General features: G+C 35.8%; 1 protein-coding gene across 8 annotated transcripts in view; it reads right to left on the bottom strand.

Annotated features, from left to right (window-relative positions):
* Nucleotides 1-19,761, bottom strand: part of LOC128679714 (orexin/Hypocretin receptor type 1-like) — a 128,030-nt gene that overhangs the window by 9,933 nt on the left and 98,336 nt on the right. For 7 of the 8 annotated variants that reach the window (XM_064436713.1, XM_064436715.1, XM_064436712.1 and 4 more), the window contains 6 exons: nucleotides 17,362-18,104; nucleotides 6,228-6,507; nucleotides 5,788-5,929; nucleotides 3,680-3,804; nucleotides 2,210-2,366; nucleotides 189-301 (listed from right to left, as the gene is read on the bottom strand). In XM_064436713.1, coding sequence (XP_064292783.1) covers nucleotides 189-301; nucleotides 2,210-2,366; nucleotides 3,680-3,804; nucleotides 5,788-5,929; nucleotides 6,228-6,507; nucleotides 17,362-18,000 — 1,456 coding nt within the window. In that variant the 5' untranslated portion in view covers nucleotides 18,001-18,104. The remainder of the gene's footprint in view (nucleotides 1-188; nucleotides 302-2,209; nucleotides 2,367-3,679; nucleotides 3,805-5,787; nucleotides 5,930-6,227; nucleotides 6,508-17,361; nucleotides 18,105-19,761) is intronic. The other variant, XM_053762124.2, reaches the window with a different exon arrangement.

The raw sequence follows: 19,761 nt of genomic DNA, 5'->3' as shown, positions 1-19,761 counted from the left end.
AAAGGAAAAAAAAAACTATCAAACAAACTAACCACTCATTAAGTTGAAGATTATGAGGTTGACAGATTAGATAGTAAAAGGATGATAAAAGTTAAAGAAAGCAGCAAGTGAATCAAACCAAAATTTGTAAATAAAACTAATATAAAAACAATACATAACAACTATAATTATATAACAAACAAACTGACCACTCATGAAGTTGTATATAAGCGGGTTGACAGCCGAATTCGCGTAGCACATCACGTGGGAGATGAGGGCGATGCACGTCATCACGTCGCTCTGTTGGACGTCGTATGCCACTCTGTCGACAACATATTAATTGATTATATTTATGCTGCCTTCTACGCTGGTCTGGTGAAGAATGAACATTATGTGCCAGCGACATATTTCCAGTCACGACATTTTGCCAGCGGCAGCAAAAATCAGACTCAATGCGATTCAGAAATTTAATCTTTACATTTTTCACGGAAAATTTTAAATTGTCGGTAATTCTTCAAAGCTACAATCTGTGGCTATAATCGACCACTGTTGAGAAGGAATGACGAAAACATGACGTTAATGATCCGTTTAGTCGTTAAGTAACATACTTAATTTTTCATATTAGGTATATGGATAGTACTAGATGGGCGGATGAAGTTAAAAAATTCGACAAGACAAAGATAGAAAAAGATTAAAGATAGAAAGTGGGAAGGCTTTTGCCCAGCAGTGGGACATGTTATAGCTATTAATAAAACGGATATAGATTATCAGTAATTTGTTTTTCCATCTATAGTAACAAATATAATAATGGCTCAGTCATCTAACATCCCAAAATGCAAATCATATATTGCGTGTAAAAATAATTAGTATGAAAATTATTTTTACACGTACTATACGATGTGTAACGTTAAAAAATTGCTTTTGAAGTAAATAAAACGTCTTCAGTATTTATCTATATCTCTTTAACCCTATTTCCACTTGAAGAGAAAACTACTATAATAAATCAAATAACAGTCTTGGAAGTAAATGGCTCGACTGAGCGAAATTTTAATAAATAAAATATTATGATAAATGAAGAAAGACATAGTGATATAGGGCTCTTGAGATCGCGTTTCTCTGTCAGAAAATGCTAAGTTATGGCACAATATCCAAAACAAATATTGAAACTGTACGATAAGGAACGATTTCTAAAACAAATATACAGTCATTTACTGATGCAATATTACACAGACAATTGCCACAAATAAATGCGCTTTAACGACTAAACCGCTGGACCTACTTTCATAAAATTTGGTATAGATACAGTTAATAAAAATTAAATTAAAAATTTAAGCCCGTGAAAGGTCCTCAATTCAAATCTATGCCACGTGAGGGTGTGTAACAATCTGACTTGTGTATAGTAGTTTCACTTGCTTCCAGTGAAGGAAAACAGCTTCGTGAGGAAACCTGCACTCTAGATGATAATCTATATATTAATATTGCCAAGAAATTCGTTATCAACCATCAACTTATATTAACTGCAATTTAAGATACATCGCGTCATGGATAATGCATCGCTGTCGGAGCGACGACGTTAATCTCGAAAATTGAATGTAATATTGTATGATTTGCTTGCTTTATGGTGACTCCTTAGAAAATTAGATGCTCTATTATTTTAACATTTCACAAAAAATATATAAAAGCGATATTTTATCAGAAGTCTCCAATTCAATAATGTATTTTTACTATGCAAAATGACGATTCGTTATTTTGTCTAACCCAGACATATTTCTCAAATTTGCATTTACGTCTGAGACGTTGCGACGCGTAGGCGAGGGTTAGCGTAAAAAAATAAAGTTTAAAAAAAAATTAAAACATAACTGTTGACGCGTGACGTCCAGCCATCTTTGATAATGCTGTTGTTGGCTATCAACTGCCAAGGTTAGACTTCCTTAGTCTCTTAGTTCGCAAACAAAAAACAAAACGTTTTTACTGATTACAAATGAACACCTATCGCCGTCACCTTTATATAGCTAAGCAATAAATTCAAACTCTTCATTTTGCTATAAATATCGCGGTATCCAATTAGATGTCGTATATAAAATTCATGTTGCGCAATAACCAGGGCCTGTCGTGTAAAATAGGTAATACAAAACAAAAAATACAACTGAACTTTTAATTAAAAGTTATCACAAATAAATTTTCATCAAAAGAATAAAATGGAAATTAATATTCATGTAACGCAGCGTACCTTAACACAGACAACAGATGGACCGGGAAGTAGCACACAGCGAACATAGCGACCACTGCGACCAGCATCTTAGCAGCCTTCCTTCTTGATCGCAGCTGGCCCTCAGTGGAAGCGTTGGCGTGGATCGAAGGTGTCGTTCTGCGGTTAGCTGCCAGCCCTAACGACAATAATAGCATCAGTTTTACATGTGTTGGCTTTTAGATGACAAGTGTCATTCTGCGGTTAGCTGCCAGCCCTAACGACAATAACAGCGTCAGTTTTACATGTGTTGGCCTTTAGATGACAAGTGTCATTCTGCGGTTAGCTGCCAGCCCTAACGACAATAACAGCGTCAGTTTTACATGTGTTGGCCTTTAGATGACAAGTGTCATTCTGCAGTTAGCTGCCAGCCCTGGCGACAATAATAGCATCAGTTTTACATGTGTTGGCCTTTAGATGACAAGTGTCATTCTGCAGTTAGCTGCCAGCCCTGGCGACAATTACAGACTCAGTTTTATAATGTCTTTAGATGTCAAGAAAATGATTTTGATTAGAAAGTCCTTTGTTAACTCTTAGATCTTGTACAACAACATGAACAACAAATAGGATTGCGTATCGGGCCGCGCGCGAATTGATAGGTTATTAAGTGATTATTAGTTACTAGATTTTGCTATAACATTTATTTTGTTCGGAATGAAAAGTACTCGTGAAGACATAGCAATGTCTATGAGAATACAATGCACGCACCTCGTACCTATGTCTTCTGTACTTCCAACCACATGTATGCAAAATATCAAGAAGATTGCTTAAGAAGATAAAACGTGAATGGGCCCATACTCAAACACCCAGATTAATTTAAGTAACTCACTAAAATAGTCTTAATAACATTTTACTAACATTTACTGTGTGTCCGATTGTGTGTCCGATATGGAAGTAAAATAATATTACTCATATTCCGTTTATATGACCACACGTGAATGACTAGTATTTACATTACCAAACCAATGTCTTTCAAATTATATATTACTAGCTTTTACCCGCGACTTCGATAATTCGCGACAATTGACGACCTCGGTGGCGCAGTGGTAAAATTCTTGCCACTGAACCGAGAGGTCCCGGGTTCGATCCCCGGTCGGGTCATGATGGAAAACGATCTTTTTCTGATTGGCCCGGGCCTTGGATGTTTATCTATTTATGTATTTGTTATAAAATATAGTATCGTTGAGTTAGTATCCCATAACACAAGTCTCGAACTTACTTTGGGGCTAGCTCAATATGTGTGGTTTGTCCTCATTTATTTATTTATTTATTATTTATTCGCCCGCGGGTACAGTTATTTTTCCGAATTGAAATGTACCCTAAGTCCTTCTCCATACTTAAAACAACATTATTCAAAATTTGTAGAAGATTGGTTGAGTAGATATAGCGTGAAGAAGTAACAAACAAACCAATTTACTTTCGTATTTATAATATTAGTTAGGAATTACTTACAATTATTCTGTCCGGTAGGTGTCGCGCATAGCTTGTGCGACTCGGTGTGTCCGGGAATGTTGTCTGATCTCCATAGTACCCTCACTATTTGGCAGTAGGCGATCATCATCAGTAGGAGTGGGAACCTGGTGTGCACAGACCTTAATTATTTGAGTCTGTAACGGTTTTCCGACAGTTGCTTCGTCTAAGAACGGTTCGCCGACAGAATAGAGGAGACATTCTGTCGGCGTATCGTTGGTAAATGAAGGGTTCTGTCGTTCAAACGCCCGATGTCGATACATTCTGTCGACGAAACGTTCGTAGACGAAGCAATTGTCGGAGAACCGTTTCAGACTCTAATTATTTATGTACACAACTTGTTAATATTATGCATTACTGTTAAGTGATTAATAAAACATATTTTATACTACTGCTGACGTTGATGCTCACTGTGGACAAACCTCTGTGGTTTTAGTCAGTGTTCTTATATTATGTACTATATATATATTTGTTCTTTATACGTGAAATAAAATAAAAAATATATATAAAAGTCAGGTAGTACAAACTACTTATTTCAATAGAATTTTCTTCAGCTTTATTCCAGTTTCGAAAAAAAAAAAATAGAAAAAAGAGGGAGGTATTTTTAAATTAAGTAGTTTCTTTCTCTAAAACGAACGACCACTTTTGAGAATAATTCCTCAGCAGTGGTCGTTCGTTTTAGAGAAATATTATAAAATATGACGTTAAAAAAGTGACTGTGTGTGAAAAGGTCTAAAGATTCGTTGAGAATGTTAGATAGAACCTGAGGAGATAACAAACAAATTTACTTTTTCATTACAATATTAGATTGGATATTTTGCTAAGGTCGTGTGGAGTAATGTTAAGGTTTAATAGCTATGCAATAAAAGGGCAAAGCTATTATGTCCCTTATACGAATTAAAATTTCGTGTAAGCCGTATAAAATCCTACACAAAATGCATAAATCTCACCAATGTGGGAAGAAAGTAACCAAAAAACAGCGTAGGTAGCACAAACTATATGAAGTAAAAACTATTGGCTTCTTTTACTAAGTACTTTTATAGGCGTGACGTAGGCGTTCACCCTAAAAGTATTGAGTTAGCAAACATAGCCACAAATTAGGCTGTTCGTACACCATTGAATTGTCTATTAGTGAAATTTGATTTATATTTTCTATGCATCGGTGAATTTCACGACAGTTTGAACGGGTTATTTAGTGTCGCACCTTTATTTTTTTTTAATAAAGAATATATTTTTTTTAATTAAACATTTATAAAATCAACATTGTACCAGTACTTTAATTATTTATAAAATAGGATAATTAAATTGATTACTGTGTATGGTACAATTTAATAAACACTAATGACAGCCCGCGGCGGAGTTTTGAACGCTCTTGAAATTCACCCGCATAGTGATCGCAACTAATTTTGTATGCGTTTTTCTTCTCTTCCTATCGATGGCAACTGTAATGCTCTATCGGACACTAAATATTATATTATTCAAGCCAGAACTTAACCACTTCGATGGCTTCATCGAAAGCTGGACGGATTGTTATGAAATTGGGTATATTACACGGTTATAGAATATATCCTGGAATAACTAAGATATTCCCACGGGAGCGAAGCCCCGGGGCGCAGCTAATATTTCATATATCTATGTACCTAATGGTTGTACATGTTTTCGTGAAGCCTTTCAAAATATGGATTTTCATGGGATTTGCATGGGATTTTCGACATAAAAAGTACCATATGAGCAATTCCAGGATACATTCTTCCAGTTTACCAAATTTCATAAGAATCTGTTCAGTAGATTTTGCGTGAAAGAGTAACAAACATCCTAACTCACTTGAAAGCATTTGCATTTAAATTATTTGTGGCAGAGTGGAAATAAATCAATATGGCGGATTATCCGCCACATTGATTTTGTAACGACAAATATCTTTTAGCCTATATCACCCAGGGCACTCGAGGTGTGGTAAAAAAATCCAATGATACATCGTTATCCGGCGTTTAAGAATTATGGCGGAATAAAATCATGAACATGAACTATGAAATCATAAAACTATAACTTTATTTTTTTTAGCAATCGTGTAAAAATAATTGAGTACATACGTGTAAAGGAATATCGCCTTTATGATGTGCCAGTTGAGGTCACTGTCGTCTGACCATGTCGACGCACACTGCATGAAGTATTGCACATTGAATCGCAGCTGCATCTTCCTTTGCACTTGTAGCATCACGAATTCTGGTACATCTGAGTGAGAAAGAAGAAAATATTTTTTATTTAAACAGAACAATCGCTGCACTACTAAGTCTTTTACTAAGACCATCATATTATACTCGTGACGTTTAGGCAAAAGCCTTTTTTTTCTAGGCTATCTTGATGAGGTGGTGGCCCAGTTGAAACGCTTGCCTTGATAAGGTCCCAAGTTTGAGACTTACTTGTGCCACATGAGTAGAATACCACTTCATTCTGAAGGATAATATGGTGTATTTGAAGCAGATCGCGTACCATCGGTCCACCGAGACGACACGTCACAGAAGATACTCACTGAACAATAGAGAGAGCAGCCAGATGATGAGTATGGCGGTCTTGGCGCGGCCGGTGGTGGACTTGAACTTGAGCGGGAAGCAGATCGCGTACCAGCGGTCCACCGAGACGACACGGAACAGAAGATACTCACTGAACAGCAGAGAGAGCAGCCAGATGATGAGTATGGCGGTCTTGGCGCGGCCGGTGGTGGACTTGAACTTGAGCGGGAAGCAGATCGCGTACCAGCGGTCCACCGAGATGAAAGTGAGCGTCAGAACTGACACCGTCACTGACACCGACTGAAACAAATGAAGGAAGCTGTAGTTTCCATTTCGTTACTCGATATAAGAGTATTCGTCATGCAACATGAGGTTTTCGGTCTGGAATAGCACCACTGATACAAACTTTTGTACATTCTACAAGCTTCTATATTGAACTTGCAATGTAACTATGTATTTTTGGGTGGAATCTTGCAACTCAATTTTGAAGCAGATATCTTCAAGTTTGTACACACGTTTAGTTTGAATGAAAATGTTTTATTATGATTAGCATGAACTAATGGTGCACCCAGGAACGGCTCCAGACGTGGTATCTCCACGACCACTCCAGACGTGTATACTATGTAATTAATTTGTGCAATAAAGATTTTTGTATTGTATTGTATCTCCTCAACGATTTGCTGCACGGACATATTTTTTTTTGTGAAACATCGAATGGAATAACATCTCACTGACAACAATATAAGCTTGTGTCAAAAATCTTATTTAGACCTAGCTTTTTTGAAGATTCTTTTGACAATGTCATGATTACAGAGAGAGAAAGAGTTAAACAAAAAAACAAATATAACCCACACAATAATAGTTCTAAGGGTTTGCGCACAAAACTACAAACGTATGTTATTTTAGGCCCATTATCATATACGACGATATTTTGAAGATATTTAGTCTTATATAATAAATGAAATGGCCAAAGTTAGTGAATGTTTCATACAGATAACACAACTACCCCATTCAGACGATTCAGTTGGTATTAATACTTGGAAATGCCGTGTAGATACGCCCTTATAATTTGCTAAATCCTTTATTAACTACTCGCCGAAAACTGGGTTCTACTCCTGTGGGAATTTTTACGGTCAAAGTCATTGTCAAAATTACTTGACTGGTTTACAAAAATCTGTAAATTTTACTATCATACTTAAAACGTTACAATGTCCTCTCAATATCAATTAAATTGCTTTCATTCGATAGCTTCAATTAATAGTCCGACTTTGATTGAAAAGGGGTGAAATTAAATCGGAAAATAAACTACCCTTTCAACCATAATCAAATTACAGTATCCTTCAAATTGGCTATTCGATTTCATTACAACTCCTGCCTATTTCTGTTGTCCTGGTACTTTATCACCCTACTATTAAGAAAAAAGGGACCTGTTTATTAAAGGTTAATTAATAAAAATAGAAGTGTTTGTTTTCAGGATGAAATTAAGTTGATATTCCACTTTTATTAAATTTAATATTTTAGAACTAACGTTCTAAAATATTAAATTTAATAAATTAAAATTTAAATTAGGTACAAATCTATTTTTAAGTTTCTTTGTTTTCAGTATCTAATTATAAATTTAATATGTCTCGTAAGAATCCAATTATGTGTTATCCAAACAGCTAGAATGTTTAATTCAATATATTTTGCTTCAAAATATTTACAGACATTTTAATGACCTCATTCCGGTGACCTATCCGTGGTATATAGATCATCAAAAGGAAAACAAATTCTCGGGTGGGGTACGTTCAAACATTGTAATATTTAAAAAAATAATAAAAAAAATAATACGAAAAAAAAATATTACGAATAAAACTAGCGTTCCATGTTACCAATAGGGGTCCTTTTATTATGCTGAACAATATATTTCGTAATACTTTTTTGTAACAGACATCCAAAGTTGAAAAAACTAGTTTCGAAAAAATGGAATTTGAACGTTTAGGCTGTGAAAAAAAATACAATATTCTACTCCTTTGTTACATAGTACCAACATAACTGATAGTGTACTGCCAATATACAAATAGTATGAAACTTTAAAAACTGAACATATTATTAAAATATCGACATTTTACAAGACGTAGACCGACATCTGGTAATTTTTCTAAATATTTCCTTTAAAAAAATGTTAGATGCTTAGAAATGTTTTCTATAGATGTTAATTGTATCGACTTGTTGCAAATTTGTTGTAGAATAATAATCAGTAAAAATAAAAAAATGCAATATTTTCAAGCGATTTACAAAAACGCAAATACTTAACTCGGTAACTAAATGCCGACATTTTGGTAATTAAGCCACAAATATTTGTACAGCAGTTTTTTACACAGATATAAAATAGTTTTTTTATAAGTATTTTTAAATATCGAACGCTGACGTACGTACAACTGGCTTTGTTTGCATCTAGTCAAATGAGTTACGTACTCTTTACGATGTCTAAAGCAATATACCTAAGTTGATGTCACTTGCGTCCATTTTGTCACGATTTCGGAGTCCAACCAGAAATCATTCGTAACACTTGAACGAGAACAAGAAAATATCACATTTGATCAATCAAAGTGACGCAATATCATGTTTAATTATTGCTTTTGATATTTATCCAGACTTATAGCCACAAAAAAAATTCTGGAAATTATCGGACGAAGTATATTATCCTCCCGCTCCTCTGAGGTTGTGGAATGAGCTCCTGCGGTTTTCCCATGAGACTACAACATGGAGTTATTTAAACGTGAAAAGACTCATATAGGACCAGCAATGTGCGTGTGTCGCCCCTTTGTGGTCACCACTTCCCATCAGATGGGCCGCATACTTGCTTGCCAAAGGTACCTATATTTTTTTTTTACAAATTATAATTGGCAAAAGATTTATCTGAGATGGGAAAAAAACATTAAAACATGATGTAATTTAAATGGATTTGTTATACACGTCACACATACATTTGTGACACAGTTATATGCTTTATTGCAACTTATTTTTGGAAATAATAATGACATGAAAAAATTCTGGAATAGAGCGGGATTTGAACCCGCGCCCCCTGTCTATTCGGGACAGTGCTCTTGACCACTGAGCTATCGAAACCGTACCATTTCGGCTGAATTAATTCATCTCTTTATGTCTTACGCCGACGTACAGTATTTTCATTAGAGAGTAGTAGGTACTAACTATGATGTAATCTGTCCACCGGTCCCGCGGGTCTAACTGAAATGGCCCAGCCAACAGATTACTCACAAATACAGACAGTTCAGACAGTTTCTTTTAAAGCTACTTCACAATTTGCAATTAGAAGTTAAGTTTATTTTTAATTGGGAATTAACAAAGAATATTGGAACTAACTCGTACGCAAAATTGATGTCCACAGTTCACAGGATCAGCTTCATCGAAAGCACGTTACGTCGAAAAAAATTTTTGGTTTCTCAAAATCTAGATAAGCTTGAATTAAAATAATCGGTAAATTCAGTACTGCCTTGACATAATTAGGTTAAGTTGGGTAAGAACATGATAATAAAGTGTAAGTAACTTGAGATATAAAAAAATCGGAGAAAGGTGCTTTCGATGAAGATGATATTACGAAGAAATTGCATCCAAATAGATTTCATTCATTGATGGCCATCTAATCTTATCGTATGCAAAAATGTTTTTTTTTTAATGTATTATTTTTTAGGGTTTCGTACCTAAAGGGTAAAATGGGACTAAGATTCAGCTGTCCGTCTGTTACCGCAGGCTGTATACAGGGTGACTTTTTATACATAGGCATTGTTTTATTTACATGCTCAGTCGATGGTACTGAACAACATTTCGTATGGAAGTAACCTTGAAATAGCGAAAAAAAAAATCAGCCTATCCATACATTTTCTACAAATTAGACGTACCAATTTAATTTTGTATAGAACAGCTGTTTTTTTTTTCGCGATTTCGGAGTTACACCCATACTAAAAGTAGTTCAGAATCATGGATTGAGCATGTAGACAAAATATTGCTAATGTATAAAAAGTCTACCTGTATTACGAACTGTGATAGACAGTAGAATTTTTTACAAATGTTGTATTTCTGTCGCTGCTATACCTCCAACAACGTCTTAATAAACAATTTAACTTACTAAAAAACAGAATAAAATAATTTTCAAAGGTCTCCCATACAACAAACATGATTTTTAAATAGATAATTAGCTTTAGTGAAAATATCATAGACCCTATTTAGCCGCAACTCCAGATCTTATTGCCTGTTCGGCAGTAATAATCTCAGGGTTCAGTTTATTCGTATATTTTTTGAATAGTGTGAATTTGCCCCCCTCCAGAGGAAAGATTATTTTATTTATAAACTAAACGAATACAGTATAAGGAATCGAAGAGACGAAGATTCACACAGAAACATTTATTTTTCCGAGTCGAAAGGTTTATATTCTACTGCGTACTTCAAACTACATGTATGCATATTTTCAAGAAGATTGTTTAAGCAAATAAGTGTGAAGATGTAACAAACCAACTTACTTTCTCATTCATCATCATCATATCGAGTGTGTTATTGTTAACACTGGTGTCAGATTTTATTCCAATCGCCTAAAGGCATCTGACATGACTTTTACGACTACTCACCGCCATCTAGTGGCAGGTAGTCGCATACACACTAGTGAACTAAACTGTCCACCAGTGTACAGGTTTCCTCACGATGTTTTCCTTCACCGGAAGCAAGTTGGTGGTCGATGAAAACTAAATACATGAGTCAAATTGGTATACAAACTCATATGGCACGAGTAGGACACGAACCTGAGACCTTTCGATCCACAGGCGGATGTCTTAACTATTACACCACCACCGCTTCACTTTCTCATTTATAATATTACATGATACGGAACCCTTCAATGCGCGAGTCTGACTCACACTTGGCAGGTTTTAACTTTTATTTACTTCAGTTACCTTTTATGTTTTACGTGCGTACACAAAGTGGGATCACGAGAGCAGACGTAATTTAATCTTTGAAGTTCGAAGTCAAGAACAAGATATCGTCGTAATTTTAATTCCCCGCGCGTAACGGAACGTCAACACGGATCAGTGGATCGGTAAAATTTGCTTGTTGACGGTCGAGCATAAGGTCAATGGCGCAAAATGACAAATTGACGCTATAGCGAAATGTAGAAATTTCATATCCATACTTCCATACATCCATACTATTATTATAATGAGAGAATATTTCTGATGAATATATATATATATTACTGATATATGAGTTATGAGTTACGAAACTCGAACGAACGTTAACGTATATTGACTGTATGTATGTGTAAAAAACATGTATTTAACTTTACGCTACAACTATTCGTTTTTATGTCTCTTTTGGATTATTCCCTCTTTTATTTCTGATCGCCTGTCATTTTGCGCTTAATCCTTTATGCTTCAAAACGGTAACAAACTGTAAATTAAGTTCTTAAGTCTTATCGATAAGCGCACCACTCTCGTGAGAAAATATTGATGAGTGATTTGTGATGGGGAAGTTTTGTATTTCTTGAAACTGTGTATTTTGTCAAAGTGCCTGGCGGTCTAAATGCTCTGTCCATGGATTTAGTAAGTGCTTCGTACAACGGAGCACCTACTAATTCCATGGCTCTGTCATCCTACGTTGCTGTCGCAAAAATTGTATGGAGATTCAAGGTACGTAGACGCACGTAAATGTCAAAACCTGTGCAAAACAACGCAATTCAACTCATGAAAGAGTCCTGTATTCTTCAACTAATTTGATCCTTGTAACTCCTCTCCTTCTCAGCACCGGTTTTCTCTCTAAATTATTTTTCGTCATTCAAATAATAAGTCCTAAAATAAATATGTATACAAACATACAGAGACACACTTAAGACTTCGCCAAGTATATTTTGTACACTAGAAACTTAAAACTGGCACGGCTCGGAGCTCCTCCTGATATTTTCAGGAATCGCATTCCAGAGTTTAACTCTGAAAATTTGAGAGGAGCTCCGAGCCGAGCCAGTTTTAAATTTTAAGCGAGTCTCTGTGTGTTTGTATATATAATATATTATTTATTTAAGGACTTAATATTTCATTTTATTCCCACATAGCATTCTCTGTACGACCCAATGGTTGACTGTTAGATAATGCTTTGCTAATTACCAAGTGTCTATCAGGAGGTCCTAGATTCTGTTCCCAGTGCGGGCAAATATACCTCCGTGATCACAAGTCCCTATCTGCGATTCTGAGTGTATTCTGCCAGTTTGTGTCCATCGGTGTCGCTATACAAGATTGTATAGCGGCTCAATGTAGGCTGTTTAGTATTGTCCATTTAATGTAGGGTAAAAGCCATGACCCATTGCTCATTTGTGCTCCGTTGCGATGGCGAAGCACGTTGTAGCTCCGTTGTTACGTCTTGACACTGACGTTATCGTAGGTCGAAACTTCATACAATTTCTACGTCGTTCTGCTTGATACCTCGATCCGACGGGCGGACGTCAAAGCGACGGAGCACAACGGAGCAATGTGGTATGGCTCTTAACAATTTAATTTGTTAGACAAGTTAGAAAAAACCCGACTTTTAATATTAATTTCGCTACAATTTTCGAACGTCTGAACCGATTTCGATGTAACATATCTAAGAACTAGCGCATAAAAATTAGCTATCAAATAAAAAAAAACCGCATCTAAATCGGTTTACCCGTTGATGAGCTACGGTGCCACGTACACAGACAGACAGACACAGTTAGCGGTCAAACTTAAAACATTCCAGGTTTTGCGTCGGCGGTTAAAATCTTGGCGTCATAAACTGCATGTTTGCACAACTGCATGGTTGCAACATCAGAATGCTCCAGGGATGCCAGAATACGTCGATAAGAAAGCAAGAAAGATGTGTATGGGATGTGGAATACAAGAAATCAGAGATTATTTCGTGCTAGATGATACCCTATGCCCTAATATTATATGCCTAAAGTTCGGATTATGAAAACAAAAATAATTTTACCTAATTAGATATCAAAAAAATTGTTTATATCTTATATAAAATGAGTTTGGAAGTAGCTAATAGATGCGTAACGATATTTTTGAGGGTGAAATTAAGAAACTAATCGATAAAATCTGTAAATTCAACTTTAGTTTGCTTATTTTTTACATCACCGATTATTTCCACTGACAGCTGTCAACTGTCAGCTTGTTGATGATTCTTTTGCTGATATTCAACTACCTCAATTTAAAAAGTTACTAGGCCAGCCGCCATATATTATCTGTGTAGGCACAAGCGAGGCGGTAAATTTTCACGTTTTATTTTTGAAAGAGATGTAATTGTAATATTTGAATGGAAAATTTGTAAGTAAATGACACTGTTATTGTTAAGGTGATGTGAATACATGTTATTAATTTACTTTACACCAAATGGTTTTGATTTCCAATGAAAATCTAACATTTTGATCCGATACTAAGAGAATATTTTGTTCATTATTAGTAGGCTTATATCGTTTTGAAATGTCGGCCAATAAAATTACAGTTCTTTGCTTCCATACAATGGAAGCAAAGAACTGTAATTTTATTGGCCTATGAGTGAAGGAGGTCCCCTTGGAGTTGCGTATCCAGAGTTGGACCACTACCAACAGGCCCTTCGTAAAAGGTTATATTCTAAATTCAGTTTTTATTCACAAATTTTGCGGGTAAACAAGGCAATGCGACGAGCACAAAAGACCTCGATAAACCACACTGCATGATAATGATAACGATGCCAATTTTCTCTCTCATTTGAGCATTTTCCATGTTCCTTCCTCAGCCTTAAAGCCTCGGAGCCCAGGATCTGCTTTTTTACTTTTTCTTTTCCCCTTCGCATACTCCTCGGCATCCTTCGGGTGAGTTGCACCAATCAACTTTGACTAAAACTTACGCGCCGCAGACGTTTAAATAAAATAGGGTAATTTGCGTTTTTCTGCCATTGTTAATGTCAAAGTTGACGCGTTCAACCCACTTTTAGTGTAGCTAGCTAGTAACTATGTCGTATCTAGATTGTAATGAATCTATGGTAGAAACAAATTCGGAAATATTGCCCGATCCCCCGGAGAAATAAAGATAACGATGATCATACAGTTCCACTGGGCTTGTAAAATATGCTGGCTTGTAATATATACTTTCCAATACTCAGTATTATTTCAGTACACTACAAGTTTGGTTTGTTTGAAGTTAGTCTTGTATTTTATAGCAGCCCTGGCACTTTGGGTGTGGTTTAATTTCACGAGAAATTCGTTTATCGCATTGTTAAAATGTCTGCTCTTGTGGTTTGATATCCATTCATCTATACTATCTGTAATGTATTTTACGAATAATCTTAACTATTTTACAAGTTACAAGTTTTTATTTAACTTGCAATGTAAGTATGTATCGGGTGATTTTTTCGTCACGATTTGAATGCATTAATAGCTCTCTAAGACATTGTAAAAAACCTTTTTCTTCTTAAACTATCGCGTTGCATGAATAATATTATAAGTTTATTATAAAACATGTATGTTAATTCTTCATAGCCTGTGTTACATAGCCTGTACATAGTTAGTACATAGCCTAAGAGTGCATGTGTTAGATTGGAATTCAAATTCACTTGACCTACTGCAACGTGAATTTGAATACTGATACGAACTTGATGATTTGAACTTTCGTGATTCGAACTTGGGACATTTTGGTTCGGCGGGAGTCTTAATCATTGGAGCACCACCGCTTCCGAATTAAAATAGGGTATATTTTTAATTCAAAATGGCTCTTAACACTTTACAGGACAGAAAACTGATCTCAAATTACATAGGATGACACTCCGGTTTTCCATACAAAAAATCACTACGTCTATAGCAGTACTTGTTAAAATAAACACTAAAATACTAATGTACGTCAGTAGCTACGGGCATAACCGCTGTACGGATACAACCGGACTGTTTTTATAAATAGCAATGTTAAGCCGTCAAGACAGTCAGTACGGGCTTTACCGTACATCGGGCAACGCCGTACTGTCATAATGACTAATATAATTAAGTTGTTTAGGCAGTCAGTACGGGCTTTACCGTACATCGGGCTACCCCGTACTGTCATAAAGAATAACAGAGTGAAACCGCCAAGATAGTCAGTGCGGCGTTCACCGTACATCGGGCATCAATTGATACATCGGGCATATGTGAGAAATGGTTGAAAATATAAGGGATCGGAGAATGAGAACAAATTCTAGGTCCTTTTACTTGACCTTGCAACACACACAAAGCCAAGAACATCTCCATCTCATTTACTATTACTACTCTAAAAAATTCGTATCGGCTATTTCTGGTATTAGGTTTATTAGAATTAGACAAAAAATCGCCATATGCATTTGTCCTGGCTACTAAATATTCGAGTAACTCTCGGGAAAATACCTGTCTAAATATATCTAATGGGTTATGATTTTCATACTCTCAATCGAGTGTTATTATCAAATCCAAACTCTGGAATTAGTTCAGTAGTACAAGTCCATTCTTCTTCGGGCGTCTCTGCTTCTTCATTTTGAGATGACTCAAGATTAAGATTTCCTTCAGATTCCTGTTCTTCCAAATTTTGATCTACAGGATCTTCCAGACTTGCAAGGCCCGATATTTCGTGAAGAGGAATTACAGGGGACGTGGCTCTGAAACTTTGTGCTGAAGTTGATGGAAATACTGATTCTAATAGGCTTAGATATCCCATAGAAAAACTATTTTCCGTTCTCACACTCATTGTATCTGATGGTTTGACTATTTTCCGTTCTCACACTCATTGTATCTGATATCTTGAGGTTTATGAAATGTAATGGGTCTACCAAGAGGTATTACAGGACTTCCAGATGCACTTTCTATGGATGTGTGTGCTCGCGGTAGGACGTAAAGGTATTGGACTGTTTTGGTCAGAAATCGAAGGAGAGGGTGGAACACATAAGGTAGCTCTGTATCTAGAAGTAGATGGTACTGTATCTGTACGATTATTATCATTGGCCCTTACATATCTGGGCTGAACTTTAGAATCTTTAGGATCTTTTTCTGATTTAGCCTCATCTACATCCACGGCTTCTGCGTCATCCGAATCACTATTTGGTACATAGTCTGTATTCGTTATCTTCAAATGGCTCTGTTTCCGTTTTTTCTGATGTATCAGAAAAACTGCCATTGTCAAAACTTTCTGGAGTTGACATCCTCCAATAACTTTTTGATGCGCTCTTCGTCTTTATTCATCTGTGACAAAAAGTAAACGTGAGCGGAACGTTATAAAATAATCCCATTTTTTCTATAAAAGTAAAGACTATAATAATATTAGTAATTTTATTTACTTACCTTTTCTGCCACAATTTTTTGCGCGCGAACCCACATGGACACAACCAACACCGGTGCCAGACAGCGCGACACTGACTTGGTGTTTCTATGAATTCTCTAGGCGGACTATACGGTTATACCCGTAGTGTTACTATACCAGCTACTTTTTTGTGTTTCTATATGATGTTGATAATGTATGTATTTTAGCTCTTAGATTTGACAGTACAAACCTTTGAATAACTTGTAGATAGACAGTAAAACATGTTCGTTACAATGATAGTATAAATCCAGCACGGTGATCACCGTAGAGCTCTTTATACTATCTTTTATAGCGACTGCGATGCCAGTACTGTCAAACTACAGAGTTTTTAGATCACTGCTATAACCGTACTGTCCTGTAAAGTGTTAATAGAATAATAAAGATTTCTATGAATTGAATTTAATTTTTGCCGAATGATTTTATTGTCAACAACGTGAAGTAAAAATCATGTCCTTGCAGTAATTCGTTGAGAATTGGGAATTCCTGATGGCTCAGGATCAGGGTTGACTCCCAACGACTAACTTCACTTTTTTTTTTAATTTTATGGCTTCAGCGTTTAGCCAATCGATGATTTTGCTAATGTCAAGATTTAGAAAGAAACTTGAAGCTTGATTGATAAAAACTGATGTTGTGCTCATCATAATAATCGTCATGGAAACTGAACCGACTATTGAAATTTACCTTGCAAGGTTAGTTATATAGCTAAACGTTTATGTACTCTAGTACTCCATACATACAGGCGACAAATTTGACGAATGTTACAAACAAACTGACCATTTAAACTGAATGAAAAGCTTGTTGGAAAATATCTCACCTGAAAATACAAGACGATCCTGCACATAGCCGTTCCAAAGAACCATGTCTCTGTTACATCCCACAACACTGTTGGCGGCAGACATATCAATATCACCATAAAATCTGCCACAGCCAAGTTTACTATGAAATAATTTGTCACTGTCCTCATTGAGTGGTTCCTGTACACCGCTATACAAACCAATGCATTCCCTATGAGTCCAATCACGAACACAATAGCATGAGTCGCTATCAACACCCACTCGTATGGATGTGGAAATATATATTCGTTCAACATATCTAAATATTCTTCTTTAGTCATATTACAAAACTCTGGATCTCCAACGCACGGTTCTTCTGTATGATTTAATCCGTATTCTGTTGTTATATCTTCTATGTTAACTATTCTTCCAAACACATCACTTTGGTTTCTTATATCTATCAATTCTTCATTGGAATTATTATAGAATTTATCAATTACATCAATCAAACTTTCATTGCTAAATCTTTTGTTTACAGCGTGCATTTGATTAAAATGGCTATCTACATTCAAAGTATTATTAGGTTTAACATTCTCATTTCTTACGTCACAAATTAGACATAGGTTATAAATGAATGCCATGGCGACGGCTTTGTGTATTTGATCTAATTTTAAAGCCATTTTCTCTTGTTGTGTTACGTAAACATGTTCCGGTGAATCTCTGATATTTTGACGAATGTATTCATTCTGTTTTAACTTGTATAATCTCGTTTCTGGTACGCCATCTGCAAAAGAGTGAAGCTGGTTAGAATTTGTCAATGAAGTTAGCAAAACTTTGGGTTTTGTAATGAGATGGTTACGTTCTTGTTTACTGTGTGTGGACGTAGACCAAAGAGCGGCTTACAGGTAGACATGACATATTTAAAATAATAACTAATACGTATTATATATATTTATAAGTTTTCTATCTCATCTCAGCAGGTTCCCGGATGCATTCGGGGCTGTGACGCCGTTAAGCTCGGGGTTAGGGCGTAATTTTTTTTTAAGTTATGAAACTCAAGGTTAGACGACGACCTCGGTGGCGCAGTGGTAAAGTGCTTGCAACTGAATCGAGAGGTCCCAGGTTCGATCCCCGGTCGGGTCATGATGGAAAATGATCTTTTTCTGATTGGCCCGGGTCTTGGATGTTTATCTATATATGCATTTATTATAAAATATAGTATCGTTGAGTTAGTATCCCATGACACAAGTCTAGAACATACATTGGGGCTAGCTCGATCTGTGATTTGTCCTAATATATTTATTTATTTATTTATTTATATAAAGAGTACTACTCTATGATAGAGACCTCTTACTCTCATCTGAGTGATTTCCCAGTGTCATCTTCTTACATTATCTCCCACACTTCGGTCGCCACACTGTCAAGGCTTTACATCCCTTATACGCCTGCCCTTCTGTGATATTTGAACAAAATAATGCCAATACAAGGACAGGTGTGGTTTTATTCTAGGGTGGGAGCCGGGAATCTCTCATCTAATTGATTTCCCACCTCAGTCATGGTCCCGCTTTACTACTTTTTCGTCTCCACTTCGCTCGGTATTCTAGGGCGGGAACCACACATCTCAATGCGGCTGTCTAAATCTTTATAAGTGAAAACTCACGAACTAACTTCGCACCATTATCATGATGTCTGTAATATACCGGGTTGTATCACTGTTCGCCAACTTCAATAAAAGTAAATGGCACTCGGTTGCATCTAAGGAAGTCCGGAATATACCTTCTTCAACCTTGTTTGTCTAAAACTACATGATCGTGTATGGGAATTTGTGTTTTATGTCGCTATAAAAATAGTTTGGTTTTGTGTGCACTCATAATTTTTGATCGTTACAGATTTAATACAAAAGCATATCACGAGTTCACGATTGAACTGAACATCAATACCTAATTATAAAATTGATTAAAAGGAACAAATCTATTTAATTTATATATTAATCAATGTTACTGTCTGATTTTACAAAGATTATACAAAAAATTAAATTACAAACAAAAAAAAGAATTTCGTTTTAAAAATAAATAAAATTAATTGTGCTGAAATTTGGCTAAATTCAGTTCCAAATTTGAATTAGCATGTCCATTCTGCGGTCTGAATTTTAAAACCGCGCGGCGTATAATGTTTTAAAAATAAACAAAATAAAGCACTTAATTTTAAATTGAGCTAATTTGGTTCCAAATTCAAATTAGCAGGCCCATTTTGAGATCCTCGGAGTCGACAGTCAATTAAGGGATTCACCCCGATCAGTTTTTATCAACAATCGATCGATTTAATTACTTTTTGAGACCCAATCGAAAAAGGGTTGATATTGGGTTTATACCGGTTCTTAGCACTCAATATCCATTAAAAATAATTTAAAATGTTAAATGAAGAAATAAAACATCTGGCTG

Source organism: Plodia interpunctella, chromosome 22 (genome assembly GCF_027563975.2).
Source record: "Plodia interpunctella isolate USDA-ARS_2022_Savannah chromosome 22, ilPloInte3.2, whole genome shotgun sequence".
Classification (NCBI taxonomy): Eukaryota; Metazoa; Arthropoda; class Insecta; order Lepidoptera; family Pyralidae; genus Plodia; species Plodia interpunctella.
The sequence above is the reverse complement of the archived record's forward strand: the minus strand, read 5'-3'. Positions and strand labels throughout refer to the sequence as shown.